A 23,160-nucleotide genomic window follows, 5' to 3' on the forward strand; every position below is an offset into this window, starting at 1 on the left:
GTCCTGGGATCGAGTCCCACATCGGGCTCCCTGCTCAGCGGGGAGCCCGCTTCCTCCTCTCTCTCTCTCTCTCTGCCTGCCTGTCTGCCTACATGTGATCTCTCTCTGTCAAATAAATAAATAAAATCTTTAAAAAAAAAAATACTAGAATAAAATATTTATAGGAAAGTGTTTTTTTAATCCTGGGGTAGTAAATGCCTTTCTTAGTATGGCTCAAAGCCCTAAAAATTGACTGACAGGTTGGACTAAGTAAAAATGTGAAACTAATACAAAGGATACCACAAGCAAAGCTAAAAACACAAACAAAAAACTGACAAAATCATTTTTAGGATCTCTTAACAGGCAACAGAGATATACCCATAATACATAAAGACATGTACCCAAAACATATAAAATATATATTAACAGTTAAAAATAAACCAAAAATAGGGCACCTGGGTGGCTTAGTAGGTTAAGCAACTGCCTTCAGCTCAGGTCATGATCCCAAAGTCCTGGGATCGAGTCCCACATCAGGCTCCCAGCTCCATGGGGAGTCTGCTTCTCCCTCTGACCTTCTTCCCTTTCATGCTCTCTCTCACTCTCTCTTTCTCTCTCAAGTAAATAAATAAAATCTTTTTAAAAACTTCAGATATACTGAATATCTAACTTCTGCCGGCACAATCCCATAGTCCTAATTACCACAAAACTCCCTTAAGATGGGGTTCATTTAAAAAAATACTAAATAAACCAAAATTTAAAAATAAAACCAAAATGATTAAAAATAATCCAAGGGGTGCCTGGGTGGCTCAGTGGGTTAAAGCCTCTGCCTTCAGCTCAGGTCATGATCCCAGGGTCGTGGGATCGAGCCCCGCATCAGGCTCTCTGCTCAGCGGGGAGCCTGCTTCCCCTCTCTCTCTCTGCCTGCCTCTCTGTCTACTTGTGATTTCTGTCTCAAATAAATAAATAAAATCTTTTAAAAAAAAAAAAATAAATAATCCAAAATGATTAAGCCAAATGAAAAACAAGGTATAAATAAGCAAACCACAGAACAAGCAAAAATGAAAAGATACTCAACTAAGAAAGGAAATACAAATTAAAATATTATTTCTTGTTTATCAGATTAATAAAGGTAAATCATTGCTGCCCAAGCTTCAAAGAAATGGGAATCTTCAATATCTTCAATTTTATTATAATACAACTCTCTTTTGAGTTATCAGACAATAACTAGCTAATCTAGCTACTAAAATTTAACTGCCACATTCTTGACCAAGCATTTCCACTCCTAGGAACTTATCCTATGAAACTACTCCCATAAATTAGCAAAGAAGTATTAGAATACAATATTAAGAAGTATAATGCAAGAATAAAATCCCTGTTCTGCCACTTCCTAGCTATGGGAATTTGGACAGATTATATCTGTAAGTTCCAGTTTTTATTCCTCACCTGTAGAAATAATAAAAAGCCTACATGTGTTGAAGTTACTGAGAGATTTAAACGAGAGAACTCAAAAGTTCAACACATAGTAAATTGTCATTTTTTATCATTGTTATTGTAAAACGTTCGGGGATACTATAAAGTTTTTTTTTTTTAATGAGTTATATCTTTGGGGCGCCTGGGTGGCTCAGTTGTTAAGCATCTGCCTTTGGCTCAGGTCATGATCCCAGGGTCCTAGGATCAAGCCCCAAGTCTGGCTCCCTACTCTATGAGAAGCCTGCTTCTCCCTCTCCCACTCTCCCTACTTGTGTTCCCTCTCTTGCTGTGTTTCTCCCTGTCAAATAAATAAGTGAAATCTTTAAAAAAAAAAAATGAGTTATATCTCTCTACTGAAAAATATCCCATATCTTTTAAGTGAAAAAAGCAAGATGCAAAAGGCATATTATTTCATGTTTGTTTGTTTATATATATATATGGCGCCTGGGTGGTTCAGTGGGTTAAAGCCTCTGCCTTCGGCTCAGGTCACGATCTCAGGGTCTTGGAATAGAGTCCCACATTGGGCTCTCTGCTCAGCGGGGAGCTGTTTCCTTCTCTCTCAATATGCCTGCCTCTCTGCCTACTTGTGATCTCTGTCAAATAAATAAATAAAATCTTTTTTAAAAAATAAAAATATGGGCGCCTGGGTGGCTCAGTGGGTTAAGCCGCTGCCTTCGGCTCAGGTCATGGTCCCAGGGTCCTGGGATCGAGTCCCGAATCGGGCTCTCTGCTCAGCAGGGAGCCTGCTTCCCTCTCTCTCTCTCTGCCTGCCTCTGTCTACTTGTGATCTCTGTCTGTCAAATAAACAAATAAAATCTTAAAAAAAAATAAAATAAAATAAAATAAAAATAAATATATATATATATATAAGTGGTTATATGTAATATCTAATATGTTATATATATATAATTATACATGTACATATATATATCAGTGCTCTAAAGAAAATGAAACACAAAGGCATCAAAAAAAATTTTTAAGGGGCGCCTGGGTGGCTCAGTGGGTTAAGCCACTGCCTTCGGTTCAGGTCATGATCTCAGGGTCCTGGGATCGAGTCCCACATCAGGCTCTCTGCTCAGCAGGGAGCCTGCTTCCTCCTCTCTCTCTCTGCCTGCCTCTCTGCCTACTTGTGATCTCTCTCTGTCAAATAAATAAATAAAATCTTTATAAAAAAAAATTTTTTTTTTTTAAAAACAAATACATACTCCAAGTTTCTTACAAAAAATGCATGGAGAGTAGCAAGAGAACTAGAAATCTTTCACTTTCTATGTACTATTTTCCATAATGTTCGAATTTTACATAATGAACATGAACAGTGAACATGAAAATGCAAAAGGCAATTAACTTCCTAATGCTAGTAAAGGCAAGATGAAACTGGCTAATGATATGAACTTTAAATTCTGTTACATTTATATCCCAAAAAACAGACACATCAGTAAGTTTATTTGAACTCCTCAAATAAGATGTGATCATTTCTTAGGTGTAAACCCAATAAATTAATAGTTTCTTCTTGAAAAGCCATAATCAAATAATCCATTTCTAATTAAATTCTCAAGTATCGTCATACCTAATATAATGATATACATAATTGTGAAAATAAGCATACCTAATGCCCATATACAAAGATCATTTAGCAAGGATATTCAAATAATTTAAATGAAAACATAAATTTGTCATAACTTTCATAATCTCCCTTCAGTATATGTGCTGCCAAAGTGAGCTCTCGTAATCCCTGCTCAATATAATTAGAATGAGTACAATTAAAACCCACTGGCAAAACTTACTCTAACACTAAATCAACAACTGAACCAATTCTCTGGAATGACTCCATGGAATTCCAATTAATCATAAAAGGACTTACACTAAAAAAAAAATCTTATATATTGTGCTCAGGTAAAAATTTCATTATGTTTTTCATTATCCAGTTTTAGAGGCTCATGTTTTAGGCATAGTTATACCTCTGTAAAAATGGCTAAGTCCTTCAAGTGAGTAAGTGGTAAACTTTATAGTCAACTTTGCCTCTACCCCCTTGCCTTACCTATGGACTAGGCTTATTACGCCAACCAATATGACCATAGGAAATGTTAAGCGATTGTCAAAAGCAAATTTATGTGTCCATAAAAGAAGAGAAAAAATGTAAAATTATATTGACTATTCTATCTGAATCTATCAAAATTAAACTAATTTTACTATTTTAATATGTGAACATGTAAAGAACATAAACAAGGTCAAATCACTATACCATACTTACTTCCAATCCATCACCCAATGAGGGAAATTGCGTACTGAAGCACTTTGATACTAAACATCCAAGTCAAACCGTCATAGTAATTCCATTCTAGAGCCAACTTTATTTTTTTTTAACTGTATCATTAATATTAAGGAATCTCCTTCTACACCTGTCACGAAGCCCAGGCTGGTTATAAGCACTGTCATTCTCTCTCTTCCTCAGCCAAAAACCCAGACTCCTGAGGCCTCAATCCCTGCCTCCCTATTCAAGGGAGATGCCGAAGCCAACGATGTAGGAGGCTTTCTCAGAGGAGAAGACGACTTTGTCTTTCCAGAAGACAAACCCTCTACTTTGTTTTATGAGACGGATAGCAACCCCAAACCACAAACAGGTTGGGACCTGCGCAGGCCTCAATGTCTACAGTCAACTTTATATTAACAAACCATTGTTAATACTGCTGTTAATTTAGCTGCTACATACAAAACACTGGTAGGCTCATTACAGACATCTCTAAACTTCACCGTAAATGGGAGCAATTATTAGCTCCATTTTACAAATGTGGGCTCTGGCTCACGGAGGTTACAAGACTAGCCTCGTCCATATCCCTTTATGCCCAATCATATGCCCTACGTCTATTTGTTTTTTTTAAGATTTTATTTATTTGACAGACAGAGATCACAATTAGGCAGAGAGGCAGGCAGAGAGAGAGAGAGGAGGAAGCAGGCTCTCTGCTCGGCAGGGAGCCCTATGGAGCACTCGATCCCAGGACCCTGAGATCATGACCTGAGCCTAAGGCAGCGGCTTAACCCACTGAGCCACCCAGCCGTACATTCAGTACAAATTTGATATAAAACTATCCTGTGGAGGGGCGCCTGGGTGGCTCAGTGGATTAAGCCGCTGCCTTCGGCTCAGGTCATGATCTCAGTGTCCTGGGATCGAGCCCCGTATTGGGCTCTTTGCTCAGCGGGAGCCTGCTTCTCTCTCTCTCTCTGCCTGACTCTCCACCTACTTGTGATTTCTCTCTCTGTCAAATAAATAAAATCTTTAAAAAAAAAAAAAAACTATCCTGTGGAATAAAATATTGTTTTCCGTAAAAAACAAAGAAAAAACAAACCTGTGTAGTCTTTCCAGAGCCAGTTTCTCCTACAATCAAAACTACTTTATTTTCTTTAATTATTTTAACAATTTCTTCTTGTTTCTCAAACACAGGCAGAGACTGCCTGAAAGAATCAAATTCCGATTCCCCTCTTTTCACTGGAATCTGAGGTATGCCATTGTTGAGTCGCCCACTTGTTTTGCTCATTTCCCGGTTTTCTTTGAAAATGAATAAAAGAACAAAAAAAAATTATGGTCAGCAATGTTTAAAAAGTATACAAAACAAAGATATGTAATTTCCAATGTAATTCCATTTGAATGTTTCTTCTCTACTCAGTCTACATAAAGTTAGTGAGCAATGCACCACCGCTGTACTCCTACGCTTAATACTCTTTAAAAACAAGTTACAAATTTCGGTTATCAATCAAAAAGCCAATTTCTAAAAGTATTTCTGGTGCATAATGTTTACAAAGGAACAAAAATCAATCACTCTGTAACTAAAAATATAACGGGATTCTGATATCCTAAAAGAGTTTTCTTGCTTGCTTCTATCAATAACGACACAAAAAACTAAAATGGGAAACAACGTGCATAACAAGTCTTTTATGCACAATATGAAAACACATCGTGAAAAGAGTAATAGTCTGTATGTGTAAAGTTAAATATGTAAGACTATGTGATCATATAGAATACATATAAATATAAGGTCCTAATCTTAACAAATTTCCTTATTAAGAATTTGAGTCAGCATCTATATTTAATTAATGAGCAGACAGGAATAAAAAAGAGGCATGATGTGTTTTATATTCTTCACATTACTCAAAACATTTTCTTTAACTCAAAACATTTTTGTGGCCATGTATTTAGAACTTAAATTCCTTGCTATCTAGGACTATGTATTTTCTACACTGTGCAAACCTACTCCAACAGACAATGGAAATATTGCATATCTGTCACTTTAGGTAAATAATAATTTTCTAAGAAGTTATTTTTCCAAATAATAAAATTAAAACTTCATTTTATAACCTAAAAATATTATTTATCTATCTTCTGGCAAGTTAGTGTACTGAAGACTCTGTCCTCTTACCAGAAGCTAAAGCCCCAATTCAAAAGCTCACTGATTAGCATGTCTCAGCAGTGTAACATAGGAAAGTCCAAACTGTGGAGTCAAATCCCAGCTCTGCAGTGTAGTGGCTAGTTGAGTAGCCTTGAGTAAATTACTTAACTGCTCTGAACCCATTTAATCACCCCCGAAATAGAGGAAATTCTGGCCTTGGAAGGTTCTATGAGGCCCTATATAAAGAGTTTATCACATTGTCTAGCACACAACGGGTGCTCAATAGACAGCTGTCACTGTGACGCTTAAAGACTTGTCTAACTTCATCACACACCTTAACACTGCATGTCATTACAAAAACTTCCACAGTTCTTTCTCATTTCTAACAGACGATTCAAACTGAGAAATCTTATTGCATCTTAGTTTTAAAAAAAAATAATAAATTTAAAATGGTAAAAGAACAGTCATCAAATAATAGGACAGACAAGGAAGCTCCCCAGAAAATACATACCAGCTTCAACTGCAAACACATTTCCTCTTTCTGTTTTAGGTAGAAGTTCAGTACGCTCTTTATTGGTGACAGGAAATCTCTGAATTAGGCTCCTAACAGCATGTTTTGTATTATGAGTCAAATTACAGGTCATCATTGCATGAGCTGTTTCTGATCCATCTTTCTTCTTCACAGTTAGGTATCTATTTGCTCCCTTTCTGAATATTAATAAAAATCATTTATTTACTACATAGAGTCAATTTGTTCACAAATGATGTATGCCTGCTTAGAAAACATGTCTCAAGTAAAACATTGAAAAAAATCAAAATGCTTTGGGAGAAGATGCTGAAAAGTCTATAAGAAGGGGGTTTGGTGCTGAAGGGGCCACAAGACCATGTTCAGTTAAAATCTCAAACTGCAGCAAATCCAGATTTTAAACCCCCCAAGTGGCTTACTTACCCACAAATGTTAAAGTCTGACTTAGCAGACTTCATGGTGGATGAAACATCACCAGTTGGAAGCATACAGAGGAAGAAAACCAAACTCAACAACAGAATCTAAAAACACTAATAAAAAAGGTACAGTTCACGCCCGCTGAATGTTTCCACAGTATGCTGGTAATGTCGCATCCCATGAAAACCTGTTGAGAACCAAGCTTAGTGGCTGGACCAAAAAAGCATAAATCAACATTACTGATAAGTATTTTCACATGCATCTTGGGAAAAAGAAATTTTTCAAAGCCTTGGGCTCTCGCCTTCAATTACAAAGTCATTACCTGATATATCTTTATAACTGTTATCAAATTATTTGATGTAAGTGTATTTGTTGCTTCAATTGGTCCAGGATTGAAGACGTCTTTTATGACTTCTGTAGCTCCAAGAGTTTCAGGTACAATGTTAAACACACAGGAAGTCTTCAAATGTGTTTTTACTGATTTAAAAATGCATGTCCATAATCTAATACAATATAGTACTTGTAAAGCACTCAGGATCTAAAAGTATACCAACATGGATATGAATCCTAGTTCCACCACTTATCAGCTGTGGGACTATAAACAAATTATTTAATAGCTCTGACCCTAAGATAATAGTAATACCTGCCCCAAAGGATTACTCATGACTAAATATAATGCATATAAACAGCAAAATCTGTTACAAAGTAAGTATTAAATGAAGGAAAGCTATTATTACATAGTCTGGAAAAAAATAACTTTTTTTTTAAAGTTACCCAAAATATTTCATAAAACATTCTACCACTTGTTACTGTCACCAGCACATTACAGAAGTGAGCAACAAAACCACAAATATAATGAAAAGTACATGTATACTTTTCCTAATTTTCATAAGATTTAAAAAACTTTAACAATATTTTCACAGCAAAATCAATATCAAACTGGAGATTAACCTATACAGTTTGAGCTGTCTAAGCCTTAAGTGAGACTTTTGAGTTACCAAGATTTTTAATTTCTAGAAACTTTATGGAATGCTTTAATGAATTATTAAGTGTTCAGAACTATCTAATCTATTCCTTAACAAGCTCTTAGTGATCTTTAAATTATGACATAAAAGTGAAATAACTAAATTTAATCTGATCTAAGAATTTTGGTTATTTCTATGGTAAATTAAGAATGACTGGATTCTAGAGATGATTTCTGCAGTAGGTTCTTCTCCCACGGACCTTTCTGAAAACTCAGCACAATCATTAAAGGCACAATTATTCACTCCCCTCCTGTGCCATTTATTTCATAAAACTTTCAACTACAGAAGGCAAGAAGTGTCCTGGAATGAATGAGCACTACAGCCAAGAGCCAGGAGTCTTGTGTTCAACTAACTAGCTATGTGATTAAAAATTTTATTCCTCTCACACCATACACAAGTTAATTTAAAAATCTCTACTGTATCTATCAGTTCCAAGAGGCTTTAATTTTCTTGAAAACTGTCTCTGGAAAGTTCTGTCGTATTTTACCTTTAACTAATTTTATTTCATTCATTCATTCAATCATTCATCATATATTGAGCACCTACTGTATGACAAGCACTATGCTAGAAGCTGGGATTACAAAGTTGAGTAGAATATACTCTCCTCACAAGCTCACAACTAAAATGGGTCAGATTCAAACTTTCCTAACATAAGCTGCCTGCTAATAATACAGCATTTAAGTACAAAAATAACTTCAAAGTAAGCATGTGTGAGTACTTGGCCATTACCATTTAAAATTTACTGAATTCATTTTGAACACAGATGGTAGGGTAGAAAGATATAATCAACTTGATAGTTTTTATATTTCAGGAAGATTCTACTTGTGGCTCCTAGTGCTCTCATTCCTGCCACATTCAGCACCACTGACAGTGGTAAATGATAAAAAGATTAGTGAATTGTTCAATAAAATATTTGTCTTGTTGTGAGGATGAAAACATTCAACACACCAAAGATTTGTCCTACTTTGTAAACTAACACACTGAGATCTCATTATGCTTTCATTCCAAAGTGGCACTACTCTGAAGAAAACCGTTAGGAGACTCCTTTTCAAAGCAAAATTAACTAGAAACTAGCTGCACAATGCTGAATAAATTAATGTCACAATTTTTTCAAAATAAAATTTAAGCTCCACGTGTGATTTTTAAACATAAATGTGCTAATATTACAGGCAAGAACATAGCATCTAACTTTCAAAGTGTAAAAGTAATCAATACATGCTATCAGAAAGTTTGGCATTTCCATGACTTCTTCCTTTTTATTTTTTTTATTTTTTTTAAAGATTTTATTTATTTATTTGACAGGAAGAGAGAGATCACAAGTAGGCAGAGAGGTAGGCAGAGAGAGAAGGCAAGGCAGGCTCCCTGCTGAGCAGAGAGCCCGATATGGGGCTCGATCCCAGGACCCTGAGATCATGACCTGAGCCGAAGGCAGAGGCTTAACCCACTGAGCCACCCAGGCTCAGGACTTCTTCCTTTTTAAGAAAAACTATTAACTCATCAAATTTGATGCAATTTTAATATTAATTTGTCAATTGATACAGCACGTTACTGAACATTTACCTCAAATAGAACCATATGCCTTAGTATTCTCCACTCTCCTAATCTGTAAACAGTTGAAAAAATCAGCTAGGGGAATGTCCACAATAGCCAAACTATGGAAAGAACCTAGATGTCCATCAACAGATGAATGGATAAAGAAGATGTGGTATATATACACAATGGAATACTATGCAGCCATCAAAAGAAATGAAATCTTGCCATTTGCAACAACATGGATGGAACTAGAGCGTATCATGCTTAGTGAAATAAGTCAAGCGGAGAAAGACAATTATCATATGATCTCCCTGATATGAGGAAGTGGTGATGCAACATGGGGGCTTAAGTGGGTAGGAGAAGAATCAATGAAACAAGATGGGAGGGAGACAAACCATAAGTGACTCTTCATCTCACAAAACAAACTGAGGGTTTCTGGGGGGAGGGGGTTTGGGAGAAGGGGGCTGGGGTTATGGACACTGGGGAGGGTATGTCCTATGGTGAGTGCTGTGAAGTGTGTAAACCTGGCGATTCACAGACCTGTACCCCTGGGGATAAAAATATATGTTTATAAAAAATAAAGAGTTAAAAAAAAAAAAATCAGCTAGGGGGCACCTGGGTGGCACAATAGGTTAAGTGCCCAACTCTTGGTTCCGGTTCAGGTCATAATCTCAGGGTCATGAGCCCCTCATGGGGCTCCGTGCTGGGCATGGAGTCTGCTTGAGATTCTCTCTCTCCCTCTGCCCCTCCCCTTACCCCCTGCTCATGCACGTGCACACGCACACGCACACTCTACCTCTCCCTCTGCCCCTCGTCCATGCACCCGCACCCTCTCTCTCTCTAATAATCCTTTTCTTAAAAAAAAAAAATAAGCTAAAGAGCCAAAATCTGAGATGACAATGTAAGAAGCTCACAGCCACCAAGGAGCTAAATGTCTCAAAAAATAATCCACATTCATACGATGCCTTACAGATGCATCATTTCCTATTTCCTTAATTTATACTTCCTTTAGGCAGAAAGATGCAAAGACCTAACTCCAAACCATTTTCTTCCCAATACTATAGAATAGAATTGTAAATTTATTGAAGTTTATATCACACTAATTTGTACTTTCTTCTGTGATTATGTGGAAATTAATAAACCAATCAGTTAATTCTGTCACTAAAGTTGCTCTCATGTCATGGACACTATGATGGTGGCACACTGGTTCATTCTGTGACTTTGGACTATGAACAACTTAAAGGCGAGATCTATCTAATATTTCCATTTTAACTTCTCACAGCTCCTAGGACATTACTGTGCCCCTATAAACAATCAAAAAGTAATGAAACATTAACTATGTTCAAATCCTGGCTCTGCCCCTTGCTAGCTATGTGCTCTTGGGAAAATTACTTAATGTCTCCAACCCCGAACTGCCTCACCTATTAGACAGATACCAGATGTTATTAATAGAATCTACTGATTAAGATTACTGTCAGCATTAACTAATCTACTTAAAGCCTCTAGCACAAGGTCTGCTGCATAAGAGTACTTAATGAACATGAATTGTCACTATTATTACTATTGGGCATCGTAGGCTGTTTCTTTTCAATGGATGCCCAAAAAGTAAGTAAGACACTTAAGTAACTTTTAACCAATTTTTACTATTTGAAGTAGGGGCAGAAAAAGAAAAGTGCAGTACATAATCTTCCCAGACAAGAGGCAATAGAGGTAGGAACCTGAATCTGAAAAGGGGGGCTTTCTTACAGGGTAGAGACTTGCAGTCAGAGTGACTAGAACACATGGATACCTAGGAAGCAGGAATGTCAGCAATCACAGGGTAAGAAACCTGTACCTGGAAAACCTATTTCCACGTACTTCATAGTTTCTCTTTCCACAAGTCTTTAACAGAATTCATTTGGTAAATTTCATTTTGTGTAACTAAGACTAGAAAGAACAGGAAAAGAAATTCTGTTCTGTTCATGAGCAAGTCAGAGACTCAGAAAAGTGTGCTCTTAAAATGAAAACTCAGATTTCAGTTGGGGAAAAACGGAAACAAATTATAAGGAGGTGAAATTTTAGTATGGAGAAGCTTGCCAACAATTTCAAACAAAACTTTAGGCTACACTAAAGAGCACAATATGAGGACATTACTCCAACAAGAGAATTTTCACCCAAAGATGAGCAATTATAAAAAGTAATCCACAGGGGTGCCAGGGTGGCTCAGTGGGTTAAAGGCTCTGCCTTCGGCTCAGGTCATGATCCCAGGGTCCTGGGATAGAGCCCCACATCGGGTTCTCTGCTCAGCGGGGAGCCTGCTTCCCCCACCCCCCTCTTTGCCTGCCTCTCTGCCTACTTGTGATCTCTGTCAAATAAATAAATAAAATGTTAAAAAAAAAAAAAAAGTAATCCACAACAAGTAATCAATTGCAAAATCTGTCCAACTCTTCAGGAGGAAAGGAAAAACAAAATCCAGCAACATGGTTCAATTTTGGAAAGAAAGAAGAGCAAAAAGGAGAAAGTGATGAGAAAAAATAAGTGTCAACTTTCACACAGTAAGCCTAGAATCTATTCTCAGACCTTGTAAGATGCTCAAAATAAACTACAGAATCTGAACTAAAACAAAGAGACTTAACTCCTTCATACTTTACATTTAAGAAAACGGGCCCTGAAAGTTAAGGGCCATGATCAAAGAAGGAGAAGGAGGCAGTAAGACACAGGGAGTCAAATCCAACTTGCCTTCCTCTTCCTCCACACCAGGCTTTCTCTCAAATACATATTAAGAAACCATGATACCAGGTACAAAAGTTGGGGGGGGGGGGGGCAAAACTAAGGAAGTGGGGAAAAAAATCCTCTACTCCATGGTGAACAAAAGAACCCATAAAAACGGGCACCTGGGTGGCTCAGTCAGTTAAGCGGCTGCCTTCGGCTCAGGTCATGATCCAGGGTCCTGGGATTGAGTCCCACATTGGGCTCCCTGCTGCTTCTCCCTCTCCCTCTGCCTGCCACTCTGCCTACTTGTGCTCACTCTCCATCTCCCTGTCAAATAAATTTTAAAAATCTAAAAAAAAAAACAAAAAAATGTAAGTCAGGTACAAATTCTCATGTAAGTGAAAAGAAAGGATACAAGAACCACATTCAAAGTTCTTCATATACATGAAAAGAAGAAAAGGCATTTGAAAATCACAAGGACCACTAGATAAACATTGTACTACCTTTAATCAAAGATAAAAATGGGAGGGAAAGTGCTAGGACATTCCCTAGAGGGTTTGTAGAGCACGAGGAATAGTGACTAGGGTCTAGAGGAGAAGGCAAGGTTGGCTGGCTTCCCTCAGCATCTTTTTTCCTCTCTCCTTTCAGTGTTTCCTCATCCACTTTTTTTTGTCCTGATAACTTCTATCTTGCACTCTCACCTGCCCCAGGTTTCTCCATTTGGGACCATCCCTTAAACAATTGTGCTACTGGAAGAAGCAGATGTCATCCATTCTAAGGGACTGCTATTCTAAGGGTAATCTCTAAACGTCATTTCCATGTTAACTGTTCAGAATTCGACCACAGAAATGATGGAGCTACAGAACTGTGTCTTTACAACAAATGCTTTCAGACAACCTCTTAGCAGCAACTCTTAACCCAAACAACAATGAAAACTAGAAGATTTCTTTAAGTCTGCATTGTAAAAATTAATAAAGGGAAACCTCCCTAAGTGGAACCACACTAGTGCAAAAGGGATGTGAGAAACAGAGACTGGTAGGACAAGCCCAACTACTCATGTCAGTTACAGGAAGAATTGTCTACTACAGACCCAGCTGAGGAGCCTCAAGAGGAAAGAAACTTGGGGGCACCTGGGTAGCTCAGTTGGTTAAGTCTAGTTAAGATTCAATCAGTCTGACTCCTGATTTCAGCTCAGGCCATGATCTCAGGGTTGTGGGATCAAGCCCTGTGTTGAGTTCCATGCTGGGTGTTGAGCCTGCTTAAGATTCTCTATCTCCCTCTCCCTTTGCCTCTACCCCTTTCCCTCCCACTCGGGGGTGGGGTGGGGGGGGGGGAGAAAAGAAAAGGAGCTTCCACTATAGGCCTCAACAGGAAAGCTTTATATTGCTGCTGCTTCTTCTACAAGAAATCAACCATCCCTGAAACCCAGCCAGTGAGAAACTGTCATCACCCTTCCGGCTTCTAACTTTTGTTCAGAACAACCCCTACCAACTTCCTCCTCCTCCACAAAATCATGCTCCTCTCTTTTCTTTGCTGGACTAGCAGATGGTTTTGTAGTAGCTTACTTGTCCCAGCCTGCAACCCCCTACTTCCAAAGAAACACACCTCTTGCTCGCAAAGTAACTGGCAGTTTTATTTCTAAGGTTAAAGGCAGCAACTACATTTGTCAGGAAAGCCTGACTACATGGACATGAATCTATTTCTAGTATTTATTTATTTTACTGTGAACATCCATGGTTACCAGAAGAAATATTGTAATTAAATGTAATGCCTGTACCTTATGAGGGGTATTACATAACATATTTCAAATATACCCTAAAATGTCTCTAAAATCTGAATCTCAAAATCCACTTGTTCCAAGTGTTTTTGGTTAAAGGATTATGGCTCCGTACTCTTTTCATTGCGAGTGCAGTATTTAACTTATCCAGATGACTATGATATGGGCATGCCCAAAATCTACCACTGTTTTCCAGTCCTGGCCTCAGTGATGTTCAAAATACACGTTCACCTAAGCTAAAGCCCATCTTCCTCTAATTTATCATTGTGGGCATTCAAAAGCCAGACATTCCTACATCAGATACTTTCCTCTTAGGACTTGTCCTGCTGTTTGTTACAAATACTGACCTCATAATCTTTTGTTTTCTCTCTTCTTAACCTAAACCCTGGTAAACTGAAATTTTATCTTTCTTCCCCATCCCTGGTTCTTAACCAGAGGTCATTCTGCTCCCCCAAGAAACACTCTGGCACTGTCTAGAGGCATTCTGGGTTGTTAAAATGGTGGGTGGAGTTGCTCCTCTGGATAAGGTTAGATATACTATAATACACAAGGCAACCCTCCAAAATAATTGTCCAGTTTGAAATGTTAGTAGTACCAATATTGAGAAACCCTGCTATATATAGCAATCCCATCATTCTTATCCCCAAAATGAAATTGTTCCACGTAATTTTAAAATTGAGCCCTTCGAATTGGATAGTTCAAATGACTTTTTCTCTCTGTGGTCAGTGGTCTTCAAATATAGGACCATTTTATTTAGTCAATTTTTTTTTTTTTTTTTTTTTGACAGACAGAGATCACAAGTAGGCAGAGATGCAGGCAGAGAGAAAGTGGGAAGCAGGCTCCCCGCCCAGCAGAGAGCCCATACGGGTCTTGATCCCAGGAGCCTGAGATCATGACCCGAGCCGAAGGCAGAGGCTTTAACCCACTGAGCCACCCGGGCACCCCTATTTAGTCATTTTTAATCACCAGATTCTTAAGCTGATAGGAAAGAAAACAATGATTATGTATTCTAAAGTTACCATTACAGTATAGTAACATTAAAAGAAATAGTTCTGTAGGGGCGCCTGGGTGGCTCAGTGGGTTAAAGCCTCTGCTTTCAGCTCAGGTCATGGTCTCAGGGTCCTGGGATCGAGCCCCGCATCGGACTCTCTGCTCAGTGGGGAGCCTGCTTCCTCCTCTCTCTCTCTCTCTGCCTGCCTCTCTGCCTACTTGTGATCTCTGTCTAATAAATAAATAAAATCTTTAAAAAAAAAAAGAAATAGTTCTGTAAATAATTGTACTTATTATCTTTAGTCCATCCATTTTTTTTTAAAAAAAGGAGACTAGTTTCTACGAAAAAAGAAAACATTTTCCTCCAGCAAGCAACTTAAACTTTTAAACTATTTTTCTTACACTTTAAATTTTACTTTTTTTTTTTTTTTAAACCCCTAACGGAAACCGCAAAGAGCTGAGTTTGGTACAGACATAAATCAGTTTATCTACAATATAATTAAGGATGTGAATCTAAAACAGTAGTGACTACTTAAATGGAGTCAGGAACATTTCTCTTTTTTGGTAAATAATTATGTTTAAATAAGAAAAGCTATCAGCTTACCCTTTACTTTTAGAGACCAAACCAAGAGATTGACTCAATCGATGAATAAAGGCTCTTTCAGTGCTGGTCAAAGAGGAAGGAAATTCCATTTCTACATGAAAAAAAAAAAAAAAAAACATACACACACACACACAAAGGACCATTTGGGAATACACAATTTTCTATAAAGGTGCTTCAATAAACATACAGATATAAAATATGAAAAAAATGGGCCCCTGTGTGGCTCAGTCAGTTGAGCACACGACTCTTGATTTCTGCTCCAGTCATGATCTCAGGGTTGTGTACTGAGTTCTGAGTGGGGCTCCACGCTGGGCATAGAGTCGGCTTCAGATTCTCTCTCTCCCTCTCTCCTCCCCTCCCCCAATAAGCATTCTTTAAAAAAAAAACCTGTAAGCATATGTGATTTTATGTGAAAAGTCATTTTCACATTCTGTGAAAAGGTCATTTTATGTGTGAAGTAGTGATTAATTCAACTAACTGCTGAATGTCTACCAGAGTTACCATATTAGTAAAAATTAAATCTAAATGTGATAGAGGTCTCTCCTGTTCACCAAAGATTACTCCTCTTATTTGTACTGGAATGTTCAATTTGGTAAGATAACTAACTATGAACCTATTTTCCTAATTTAACTTAGTTGAGTCCTGACTTGCTTAATTCACAAAAGGTTCGTTTCCTTCTGCAATGAGCGATGCTCAAGCATTATAAATGCTCAACGTCAAACTCCATTGTTTTTGCTTTCAAAACTGTCTTGAATTAATATTTCACTATCGCAGAGGGCACGTGTTGCTTTCCTATTGCTGAGGCTTTGCTTACGGCAAACGGACTCTACCCAAGTCATTGCCTGTTCTGGACTGTAAGGTTCCAAAGTCAAGGGCCTCCTTCCTAGGCCAGCATGGACTGGTTGGACACTATGTTGTACAGATCACCGCGGGTGGGCTGCGGGTTCTGCACCGGTTGACCCAAGGCAAGGAGCTTTCTATCGTTAAGGGGTGTGAAAGACGTTTCATCCACCAAAACCGGTTTAATTTTTTTCGGTATTTAAGCGTGATGCTTTCGGGATTTCAACCAAAGAAATTGGTTGAAATACATATTGCCAATGCATTTTTTCGTCTGATGTCCTCTGCTCTCCTGCTGTAGCTTAAACGTGCCTCAGCTAAGGCTACCTTAATCTCCTTTTAAAAAGGGAAGGGGGAGGATCAATGTGGCTTCGACGCCCCCAAGCTGCCTGCCTGCAGGCCTCTCTCTGGGGGAAAGAAACGCGTGTCCTGCAGGGGAGCAACGCGTCTCTTTCCACCTTCCGACTCATGCCAGGCGAGTGCTTCAGCCGTGCGGATATGCAGGACATTGTGCCTCCCACCCAGCACTACGAAGCGCGCCCCGGGCCCGCCGTGGAGGCCGGCTCCAGTGCGCCGCGGGCCCGAGGGCGGCCCAAGCCTTCCCTCCCCGCTCGGAGGCGGCCCCTCTACACGGCGGGTCCCGGCGTGGGGGAGGCGGGGCAGCCGGCGGGGTCCCCGTCGGGAACCTCACCTCTCTGGTCCCCGTATCGGAAGCGCTCCAGAGCGATATTGACCGCGATCTTCACCTCCTCGTCTATACGAATGTCCTTCAGCCCCCTGGCCCGGCCCCCGCCCCCAGGGCCGCACGGAGCTGGGCCGCCCCCGCCGCCCCCAGGAGCGGGCGGCCGCGGGGAGACGCTGCTCGGCCTGGACATGGCCCTGAGAAGTTCTCCCCGCGGGGGAGCGGCCAGGCCTGCGGGCGTTCGGTCAATGACAGGGACGGACGGCCACTGCCGGGACTGGACCGCTCCGCAGGCGGCCTGAGCCGGGCCGGGGTCAGAAGAAACCCACCCCGTCACCACAACAGCCGAGGAGGCGCCGGCGCCACAGAGAGCCCGGGCGAAGCGAAGAGCGCGGGCGTGATGACGTCACCAGGGCAGCGGGCGCCGGTGACCTCAGCGCGTCGGTCGCTCCTCGCCTCTCCGCCGCTGCCTGCCTGTGTCGCGGCCCCCACGCAGCCCATTCTCTCCGTCCTTCCCCGTCCGCACCTTCGCACCAAGGGGCTCCCATGCCTCCTTTTATTCTTTCCTTAAATCCTTCATTAATTATTTCGGTGAGCCTGTGTGGGCTCCCGCTGTGTGCCCGGCAGGCACCACGCCACCACGTACGTAGGTGTGGGACCAGGTGTGTGACGCGGGTTCTGCCCTCAAGGAGTTCACATTCCGGTGGGGGTAGAGTTGCCCGATGTAGCGCGCAAAAAGGCAGGATGCCCCCTTTTATTTGCATTCAGATAACGAATAGGTTTTTAGAATTTCCTATGCAATATTTGGGAACACGTAGTAAAAAAACAAAAACAAAAAACCCTTATTCTACTGAAATGCAAGCTTAACAGAGCACTGTATTTTATGTGGCGACCCTAAATGGGGGACTCTTTTGTTTTGGAAGTCAAAGAGGATTATGAGAATTTGCTCTTCCTTGCGTACATTTCCACTGACATAAACCTAATCCTAGCCACCCTAACTGCTTCCACTCTGGTCTTTCCATGATCCATTCTGCAAAGAGCAACCAGAGTGATCCTTTTAAAAATATAAGCCTGATGGGGGCATCTGGGTGGTTTAGTGGGTTAAACTCCTGCCTCTAGCTCAGGCCCTGATCCCAGAGTCCTGGGATTGAGCCCCACATCAGGTTCCATGCTCAGCAAGGAGTCTGCTTCTCCCTCCCCTTCTGCCCCTTTCCCCTGCTCATGTTCTCTCCCTCTCTCTCAAAATAAATAAAATCTTCTTTTTCCGCAAGATTTTATTTATTTGACACAGAGAGAGATCACAAAAAGGCAGAGAGACGGGGGAAGCAGGGTCCGCACAAAGCAGAGAGTCTGATGCGGAACTCGATTCCAGGACCCTAAATCATGACCTGAGCCGAAGGCAGAGGCTTAACCCACTGAGCCATCCAGTTGCCCCTCAAGATATATGAAATCCTAAAAAGATAAAAATATAAGCCAGATAGGCTAACACTCCTACATAAAACACTCCAGTAACTCCCTATTCCAACTACTAAAAACCCACATTTTTTTTTTTGAGATTTTGTTTATTTATTTGACAGAGAGAGTGTGCAAGCACAAGAAGGTGGAGCAGCAGAGGGAGAGGAAGAAGCAGGCTCCCCATGAAGCACGGAGCCTGAAGCAGGGCTCCATCTCAAAACCCTGGAATCATGACCTGAGCCTAAGGCAGATGCTTAATGGACTGAGCCTCCTAAGCACCCTAAAAACCCACAATTTTTTACCAGGACCCTCAAGACACTACTGATCAGGCCTCTGCCCTACCTCCCTGAATCTCATCTTCCTCACTCTCACCCTCACTTTCAGCGCTCACAGGCTCTGTTTTCTTGCCCGTGAACACACCCAAGTTCATTACCATCAAGGGAAATTTCCAGTTGCATAGTTTCCTCCTGCCCAAGACAATCTTCCTCCCAGTACTTCCTCATCATTTAAGACAAGATTCTATCCCTTACCTAGACATAGACAGGCTCTCCCACATCAATCCATTATGATTTACCACTGCTTTAAATTATTTAGTTTATTTATTTATAATTTGCTCTTTTTCACTAGACTATAAACTCAAGAGCCAGAGCCTTTTTTATCTTGTTTGTCAGTTTCACCAGCAGCTAAAACTGCAGAGACATAAAAACAAATATTCATTGGTTGGCCATATTTTAGAATCTGGAATCAGGACTGATCATCTCCACCCTCTAAAAACTTGCTTTGTAATCCTTGAGCTCCTAATCTCCTTGGGGCAGCAAAGGGAGAGAGAATCCCAAGCAGGCTCTACAAACAGCACAGAGCCTGAGGCAGGGCTCGATCCCACTATCCTGAGAGCATGACGTGAGCCAAAATCAAGAGTGTGACACTCAACCAACTGAGCCCCTGAGGGGGGTTTTGACTTGTAGTTCCCTGATGATGAGTGACACTGAGCATTTTTTCACGTGTCTGTTCACCATCTGGTTGTCTTCCTTGGAAAAAATATCTGTTCATGTCTTCTGCCTGTTGCAGAAATAGGTTCTATATTCTGGCCCCAGCACAGATATCACTGAACCATGTGAACATTTACTACTACCTTGATCTCTGTGTATCATAATTTCCTTAGCTATGCCAATATAATATCTGTCGCTAATTAAGAGCCCAGGGCACTTGGGGCACCTGGGTGGCTCAGTGGGTTAAAGCCTCTTCCTTCAGCTCAGGTCCTGATCCCAGGGTCCTGGGATCGAGCCCCACATCAGGCTCTCTGCTCAGCGGGGAGCCTGCCTCCTCCTCTCTCTCTGCCTGCCTCTCTGCCTACTTGTGATCTCTGTCTGTCAAATAAATAAATAAAATCTTAAAAAAAAAAAAAAAAGAGCCCAGGGCACTGTCTTTATTTTCCCAAGCTTCACAAAACCATATGAAGTAGTTATATCACCTCGTGATACAGATAATACAGATGAAGAAGCAGGCTGCATGAGATTAAAATAACTGACCTGGCTGCCTGGGTGACCTCTGCCTTTGGCGCGGGTCATGGTCCCAGGGTCCTGGGATTGAGCCCCGCGTCAGGGACCTGCTTCCCCTTCTCTCTCTGCCTGCCTCTCTGCCTACTTGTAATCTCTTTCTCTGTCAAATAAGTAAATAAAATCTTTAAAAAAAAATAATAAAATAAAATAACTAACCCAAGGCCATGCTACTAGTAACGAATGAGGTAGAGATAGAAAGCTGGCCCAGGCTATGATGAAGCCCAGCTTCATTCCGAGACAAAACAGATAGTAGATAATATCTGAGCATACCAAGTATGTAGTGAGAAAACATTTTATAATGGATCAGGCACATAACTGTTTTCAATCTTATCCCATAACAACAGAGTTCCAGCAATTATTGGTTTGACCATTTACTCTAACCTTCAGATTTCCCCTCTGTAAATAGGTATATTTAATACTCTTAGGATGGGGATGCCTGGGTAGCTCAGATAGTTAAGCATCTGCCTTTGGCTCAGGTCATGATCCCAGGGTCCTGGTATGGAGTCTCATGTCAGGCTCCCTGCACAGCAGAGAGTCTGCTTCTCCCTCTCTCTCTCTGCCTCTCACCCTGCTTGTGCGCTCGCTCTCTCTCTCTTTCTCTCTCCCTAATAATTAGAATCTTTAAAAAAAATACTCATAGGATGGTTGTGACTATGTTATAATATGTAAGTATCAAGCATTGACTTCATGCTGTGTTCCTTTTTTCACTCTTCCCTTTCTTTTTTTTTTTTTTTTTGTGTGTGTGTGGGGGGGGGGTTAGGTCTATTTATTTTTCTCAGTTATCTCTGCACCCAACATGGGGCTTGAACTCCCAACCCCAAGATCAAGAATTGCAGATACTGACTGAGCCACCAGGCACCCTGTCATTCATTTCCTTTCCTTTTAAATGAATAACTAAATGCTTGTATTGCTGATGCTGATGTATAGAACACATTCATCCAAATTAAAAAAAAAAAAAATACTTGGGGCACCTGGGTGGCTCAGTCCATGGGACGTCTGCCCCAGCTTGGGTGGTGATCTCGGGGTCTAGGGATTGAGCCACACATTAGACTCCCTGCTCAGCGGGGAGCTTGCTTCTCCCTCTCCCCCGCACCTCCCCCCCCAACTCATGCTCTCTCTCTCTCGCTATCTCTCTCAAATAAATGAATAAAATCTTTTAACAAAAAGAGAATACTTACCTAAAGTTAGATAACACTAAATCTTAAGGTTAATCAGCTCTACATTCTCTGGTATTTTCCCATACGCCCGAAAATTTCTGAGTTCTTGAGGTGAAACACTGCAATTCTACTTTTTACATATGCTTCAGAGAAAAATGAAAGTAGGGAAGGTATAGAATATTCACAAATGATGTCAAGTTATTCTTTGCATAGACTAGACCAAAAGGTTTTGTCCTTCTTTTTACCACTTAAAGTTGTGTGGTCTCATGCAATGATTTAATCTCTCTACCCACAAAAAGGATATGATAACACCTAGGGCACAGTGTTCTTATGGGGATGAAATGAGATTACATTACTTTTACACAGATGAAGTTCTTACCACAATTCCCAACTCATGACTCAGCTGTTTGGTATATTTAGATGCTTCTCAGTTCACCTGACAGAAAACCCAAGCCCAAAAAAGGCCCAAAGGAAGGACATTTCTTGTCTTCTAACAAGAAGTCTACCAGTAGGGTGGTTCCAGGACCAATCATTTCAACATGGCACACCAATGCCTTCAATCATCCAGCATCTGTCCAGCTTACCATTCTGTCATCTTTAGTGTCCACCACTCCCCCTCTTGGTTGCAGCTCTAAAGTAATCACATCATAACTCACCACCAAAGATAAGTGCCCATTGTCTGATGTCTTCTTTTAAGAGAGAGAGAAAAACCTTCCCAGAAGCTCCAGAAATAGACATCCTTACATCTCTTACCCAGAACATGGTTAATGTCCTAGTCCCAAAAAGGAAGGAATGGGATTGCCATGAGAGGTCCCGTCTTTCCTAAAGCAGACATCACCCAGAAGAGAGGAGACAGGACTGGGGTTCTCTTGGCAAGTAATAAAGGATGGAGAATGGCTGTTGGATAGCCACAAAGGGTATTATAATAGTCTTCAGTGATGGTCACCCAATATTTCTGGTTTTCTTCCTTTCCAGATGGATAACAGAATTGTATTTCCTGGTCCCCTTAGAGCTGGGTGGGAACATACCATTAGCTCTGGCAAATGCATAGTGAGTTGAAGTGGTATGTGTCACTTTCCTGTTGTCTCCATTTTTCACTGTAATTAACCGCAAATAAGTAGCAAAACATGTACAATAAAGAAACTGAATTATCTGATGCTAATTGATTGATTTAAACAACCAAAAACTACATAAGAACATGCTCAGAAAAATTAAAGATCTACATGAACAAAAAGGTATACAGTATTCAGAAACCAGAAAACTCAATAACGTTAAGATATCAGTTGTTGGGGCGCCTGGGTGGCTCAGTGGGTTAAAGCCTCTGCCCAGAGTGCTGGGATCGAGCCCCGCATTGGGCTCTCTGCTCATCAGGGAGCCTGCTTCCTCCTCTCTCTCTGCCTGCCTCTCTGCCTATTTGTGATCTCTGTCTATCAAATAAATAAATAAATAAATAAATAAAATCAATCTTTAAAAAAAAAAAAAAAGATATCATTTGTTGGCGCCTGGGTGGCACAGTTGGTTAAACATCTCCTTCCACTCAGGTCATGATTCCAGGGTCCAGGGATCAAATCCTTCATCAGGCTCCCTGCTCATCCGGGAGCCTACTTCTCCCTCTCCCTCTACCCCTCCCCCACCCCACTCATGCTCGCTCGCTTGCGCACTCTCTCTCTCGCTCTCTCACTCTCAAATAAATAAATAAAATCTAAAAATTAAAAAAATATATATCAGTTTTCCTCACCTTGGTCTACAAATTCAACACAATCCCTATCAGAATCCCAGCATATTTTTTCTCTCTCCTTTTTTTTTTAAGATTTATTTATTTCAGAGAGAGAGCAGGGGCAGGGGGAGAGAGACAGAGAGAATCCTCGAACCAACTCCCCACTGAGCACAGAGCCTGACACGTACCTTTGTATTGATCGAGCCGTTATGTACAATGCTAAGACATGGAAGCAACCTGTGTCCATCGATAGACAATGGATAAGGAAGGCTCAATCCCAGACCTCTGAGATCATGACCTGAACCAAAATCAAGAGTCAGACACTTAATGGACTGAGCCCCCCAGACATCCCCTAGCAG

General features: G+C 40.6%; 1 protein-coding gene across 5 annotated transcripts in view; it reads right to left on the reverse strand.

Annotated features, from left to right (window-relative positions):
- Positions 1-17,307, reverse strand: part of YTHDC2 (YTH N6-methyladenosine RNA binding protein C2) — a 77,164-nt gene extending 59,857 nt beyond the window's left edge. For 4 of the 5 annotated variants that reach the window (XM_059175843.1, XM_059175842.1, XM_059175841.1 and 1 more), the window contains exons 1-4: positions 16,923-17,307; positions 15,395-15,485; positions 6,343-6,539; positions 4,794-4,993 (exon numbers count right to left, since the gene is read on the reverse strand). In XM_059175843.1, coding sequence (XP_059031826.1) covers positions 4,794-4,993; positions 6,343-6,539; positions 15,395-15,485; positions 16,923-17,106 — 672 coding nt within the window. In that variant the 5' untranslated portion in view covers positions 17,107-17,307. Of the gene's footprint in view, positions 1-4,793; positions 4,994-6,342; positions 6,540-15,394; positions 15,486-16,922 lie in introns of those variants that run through there. The other variant, XM_059175844.1, reaches the window with a different exon arrangement.
- Between the last annotated feature and the right edge of the window lie 5,853 nt (positions 17,308-23,160).

This window comes from Mustela lutreola, chromosome 5 (genome assembly GCF_030435805.1).
Source record: "Mustela lutreola isolate mMusLut2 chromosome 5, mMusLut2.pri, whole genome shotgun sequence".
In the NCBI taxonomy this organism is placed as follows: domain Eukaryota; kingdom Metazoa; phylum Chordata; class Mammalia; order Carnivora; family Mustelidae; genus Mustela; species Mustela lutreola.